The sequence below is a fragment of the Mesitornis unicolor genome, unplaced genomic scaffold, assembly GCF_000695765.1.
Source record: "Mesitornis unicolor isolate BGI_N332 unplaced genomic scaffold, ASM69576v1 scaffold39328, whole genome shotgun sequence".
Classification (NCBI taxonomy): Eukaryota; Metazoa; Chordata; class Aves; order Mesitornithiformes; family Mesitornithidae; genus Mesitornis; species Mesitornis unicolor.
This window is the reverse complement of record NW_010204632.1, coordinates 8,581-13,105: the sequence shown is the minus strand read 5'-3', so window position 1 is coordinate 13,105 and position 4,525 is coordinate 8,581. Positions and strand designations below refer to the sequence as shown.

Genomic DNA, 4,525 nt, shown 5'->3' with positions numbered 1-4,525 from the left:
GGCTAAAGGGAGTTCACTGGGGTAAAGCTGTGCTGGAGCTGTGTCCAGGCTCCGCAGAGACCCTGGGGTGGGCAGGCCTGGACATCAGGGGGAGCAGCCACTTGCCCCATCCCATTCTTAGGTGGTTACAGCCTGTCTGAACTGGGAGCCCCGCTCACCTCTGCCTGTGATCTGGGGATTTTTCAGTGCTGTTCCAGCAGCCTGTGGGATCCCAGCACCTCTCCATGTGTAGGAGTGACCTGGAGATGAGCCGTGGAGGAAAAGAGGTGCTGCAGGCTCTGGCTGTGGTCACAGCGCACCCCAGTGAGAACCCAGCAGGCCATGGTGCCTCAGGAGCACATGGGGGATTATTGCTGATGCTCTCCCCTGTGGGCTGCTGGATTTGAACCTTTATTTCATGGTGACTGAGGGGAGAGGATCAGGGAGGGCAGCTGAGCGTGAACGTGGGGACTGGAGAGTTGATCTTGTCTTACTAAATCCATTTTTCCCTTTACAGATGTTTCCCGCTGGGCTCTGGCTCTAGGATGTTGGAGAACCGAGAGGAAGTAAGGCCCTTTCTCACCCGGGTTTTGTCCGTTCCTGGCTGGGGTTTGGCAGCGCTGGAGCTGGGGGTCTTGGCCAAGTGCTGTGCTGAGGGGTGAGAGGTGCTGAAGGTGCAGGGGCCGTGGGGCAGAGCTGAGGGGCAGCTGGGAAAGGCTGGAGGTGCCTGCGCTGTCCCTGGGTTAGGACAAGCCGGTGTCATCGTGGGTCCCTGTCCCCAGGGAAGGGGGTGACACTGGTGCCGTGGGGTAAGTGCTGCGTCCCCGTACTCAGGCAGTGTTTGTGCTGCAGGAGCTGACCACGGTGCGTGTGCAGGACCCCCGGGTGCAGAACGAAGGCTCCTGGAACTCCTATGTGGATTACAAAATCTTCCTCCATGTGAGTTGTGGCCGAGGGAGAGGGGATGAGCTGCAGAGCTCGGTCGTGCTGTCTGTGAGGCTCATGAGCAGAGCTGTCTGGCCACGACTGGGTGGGGATGAAAGGAGCCGCGAAGGGGGAACCCTCAGCAGCCCACCCCTCCTCTGCGCTGTCTCTGTGCGGGTCTGAGACCCAACTTCTCTAGAGCCTGCTCAGGTTTTCTGAGCACTTTCAGCTCCTCCACAGCCCAGTGTGTTGAGGGGATCCCTTAGCCACTGAGCTCAAGGGGTCTGCACGGGTGAGATCCTGCCCTTCTCTGCCTTGCTGCCCCTCAATCACGTGGATTATTTCCATAGTGGGTTTTTTCTTGCAGACCAACAGCAAGGCCTTTACTGCCAAGACCTCATGTGTGAGGCGCCGGTACCGTGAATTCGTGTGGCTGAGGAGGCAGCTCCAGAAGAACGCTGGCTTGGTGTAAGCACGCCTTGTTCTCCCTCCTTTCCCCCTCCCTTTCCCATTGCCCTGTGAGACCCACATGAGCTCAGAACAGATGTGGATAGAAACCCCAGACATGAACGTGGATATCTGAGCTCCTGGGATCCAGCTGTGCCCAAAGCAGGGTCCTGGCGCTGCCCCCGGGTCTCCTTGCTCTGCCCCTGACCCGCTGCCTCTGCTCTGTGCCTGCAGGCCTGTCCCAGATCTGCCCGGGAAATCCACCTTCTTCGTGGGCAGCACGGATGAATTCATCGAGAAGCGCAGACAGGGGCTGCAGCAGTTCCTGGAGAAGTGAGTAGAGCATCTGTGAGGGCTGGGTGGAGGGGGAGGATGCACTGTGCCCGTCTCGCTTAGAAGATGCTGGTGGGGAGGTAGCAGTGGAGCTGTACATGCTCACCCTGGCGTGCTCCTGGCCACCTGCCTCACTCACCCTCCTCTCTCTGTGCACAGGGTGGTGCAGAACGTGGTCCTTCTCTCCGACAGCCGCCTGCACCTCTTCCTGCAGAGCCAGCTCTCGGTGCCCGAGATAGAGGCCTGCGTGCAGGGCCAGGGCTCGCAGACGGTGACAGAAGCCATCCTGCACTACGCCATGTCCAACTGCGGCTGGGCGCAGGAGGAGGAGATGCGCCCCGCGCTGCTGCCGGGAGGGGACCTGCAGGGCAGGTAATGCAGCCAGGGACAGACCGGTGTCCCCAGTGGCCCCCAGCCCCCTTTGCTGTCCCTGGAGCTGCTCTGTGCTGGCTGGAGCAGGCCTGGCTACCGGCAGCTGGTGCCTCGCTGTCTGCTCCTCTCCTTGTCTGTGCTTGTGGCTGCGGGTCTGGCTACAGCCTGATTTGAAGTGGTCTGTGCAAGGGACTTGCACCAGTAGGAAACAGCTGCTGTAATGAAATAAGAGGAGCTGCCAGGTTTTCTAGAGATCTCTCAGTGGTTCTGAGCTTTCCGTCCCATCCTTGTTACGGTTGTTTGAGGGAATGCATGTCCCCCAGCCTTGCATGCCAAAGGGGTGGGATTCCTGGAGGTCAGACATAGGAGCTGGACATCTTGGGCTGTCACCAGCAGTCCCCTGCACTGCCCTCCAGGCTGTTTTGGAGGGTGACCTGTCCTGACCACGGCCAAAGCTTAGCAGAAAAGAGCTCTCAGAAGGACTTAAGCTGAGATTTGCCAAGGTCTTTGGCTGCTTTCCTCCCTTAATCTCTGGAGAGCGAGGAGCCTTTGGAGGCTTTCAGAGCTCAGGCTTTCTGTGTGTCTCGCCTTCATCCTTGCAGCGTGAGTGGGTTCTGCGATTCCTTATGCCCATCAGAGCTTCAGAGTGCTTGCTGCACGCTGGGGAATTAATCTGCCATCTCCCCGTGGGGTGGCTGCGTCCCCTGCAGCCACTCAAGGGTTTTCTGCACCTGGGGGCATCCTCAATCTGCCACTGCTGCAGTGTGGGCTCTGCCTGGCAGAGATGCTCTGGGTCCCTCGGCCCCTCACATGAGGTAGTAGCTGTCTCTGCCCTTCTGCACCACCCTCTGCCTGTGTTTCTTCATCTTGGTTTCCAAATAGCAACAAGAAAGAGGTGTCTGGACTCCAGCGAGAGACGTGGTTTTAAATAGAGCCCTCATGGTTTAAAGGAAGGGCTTTGAGGGAGCGCAGCACCCCAGGCTCACGGGTAGGTACCCAGGCAGGGTGGCTTCATGCATCCCTCTCAGCTGCCAGCACCGTCTGCCTCTTGCTGGGGGCCATCCCCCCCTTTCCTGCTCTGGGCTTGCGTGCGAGGGTGAGCAGCTGCTTCCATGGCTGAGCTGACTGAGGGCTGCGTGGAGGGGGCTGTGCTAAGGAGGCAGTGGCTGACGTGGAGACACGCAAGCGCCTCAGGCCCTGCATCTCCCCCAGATCCCTTCTCTGCTCTGACCCGTCCTCTCTTTCCAGCTGTGCTGGCCTGCGAACCCTGCAGGGTCCCAGCTGCCTGGAATCCTTCCCGTACTGGAGCGACTTCAGCATGGACGACACGCACTCGGACAGCCCGGATGAGCCCGCCGAGCCCTCGGGTGCCAGATGCAGTGAACGGCTCTAGGGACATTGCCCACCTTCCCCCGGACCTGCAGCCCTCGCTGGGAGAGGAACCGCTGATGTCCAGGCTGGTGGGACTGGGGCTGCGCTGGGAACACGGCCTTGTCCTGAGCTCTGAGGTGCCCGGGGCTCACGTGCTCTCTCCCTGCTGACTCTTGACTGTCCTTGGTGTCCCAGGCAGCACGTTTGTGTCGCTCTTCTCTTCGGAGAAGAGACCTAGTGGTTAGTGCAACCTGTGTTTGTTGTTCCCATGGCCTTTGCTCTCCGACTGGAGCAGCAGCAGGGCTGAGTTTGGTGGCAGTGCCAGCAAGGCTCTGCATTCTTGGCACAGACAGGGTGGGATACGTGGGCTCACATCCAGCACGACGGAGCAAGGATTCCCTTGGTGGAGCAGGGGCCGACCGCTCCTCAGTTCACTTCCCCTGTGTTCCCGGCAGAGGAGGCCGCATTTCCCCGGTAATGGCTGCGCTGTGCAGCTCCTGGGGAGGGTTTTGGCTCAGCTGCACAGAGCCAGAGCCCACATGTGGGGGTGCAGATATCATACCCACACCTGGGGCCTCCTGGCACAGCTTTCACCTCCCCAGGTTGCCTGCAGCTGGGATGAACAGGGATCAGCTTCCCCCTGGGAGCACAGGGCAGGGGAATGCATTGATGGGGAGGTAGAGGAGAGTGTCAGTTTGTCTCCTCTGCCCTTTTGAGGGATGCCCCTTCCAGCTGGGCTCCTGCAGTAGAGCAGATCCCCTTCCTCACGCACTGATTGCCACTCACAGGGGGGCTCACAGGGTCTATTTTGCTGCAAAAGGAGCGTGTAGCTGCCATGGAGTTGGTGCCCAGCAGCGTTTGGGCTCTGGGTACTCCTGAAGCTGCTCCCTGTGCTCTCCTGCACCTTTTCCTCCCACCCTCAGCACTGGTGAAGGCAGAGCCGACGTGCTCTGACTTGAAATAAAAATGAAGTAGAAGAGACTTACGGGTTGCTGGCAATGCCTGTCCTCGCTGCGTGGGCAGAGGGAGCTGAGGCTGAGCTAATTGCAGATAAGCAGCTTTGGGAGGGGAAAAAGGACCTCTGAGGACCCTGCCCCGG

The 4,525-nt window shown here is 59.7% G+C and overlaps 1 protein-coding gene across 1 annotated transcript; it reads left to right on the top strand.

Moving 5' to 3' along the window:
• Positions 1–500: 500 nt before the first annotated feature.
• On the top strand, positions 501–3,501 carry SNX11 (sorting nexin 11). The gene is made up of 6 exons (XM_010191117.1): positions 501–545; positions 832–918; positions 1,271–1,371; positions 1,585–1,683; positions 1,843–2,055; positions 3,304–3,501. The coding sequence occupies exons 1-6, from the start codon at positions 525–527 to the stop codon at positions 3,446–3,448; spliced, it is 666 nt and encodes a 221-aa protein (XP_010189419.1). The 5' UTR covers positions 501–524; the 3' UTR covers positions 3,449–3,501.
• The last annotated feature ends 1,024 nt before the right edge of the window (positions 3,502–4,525 follow it).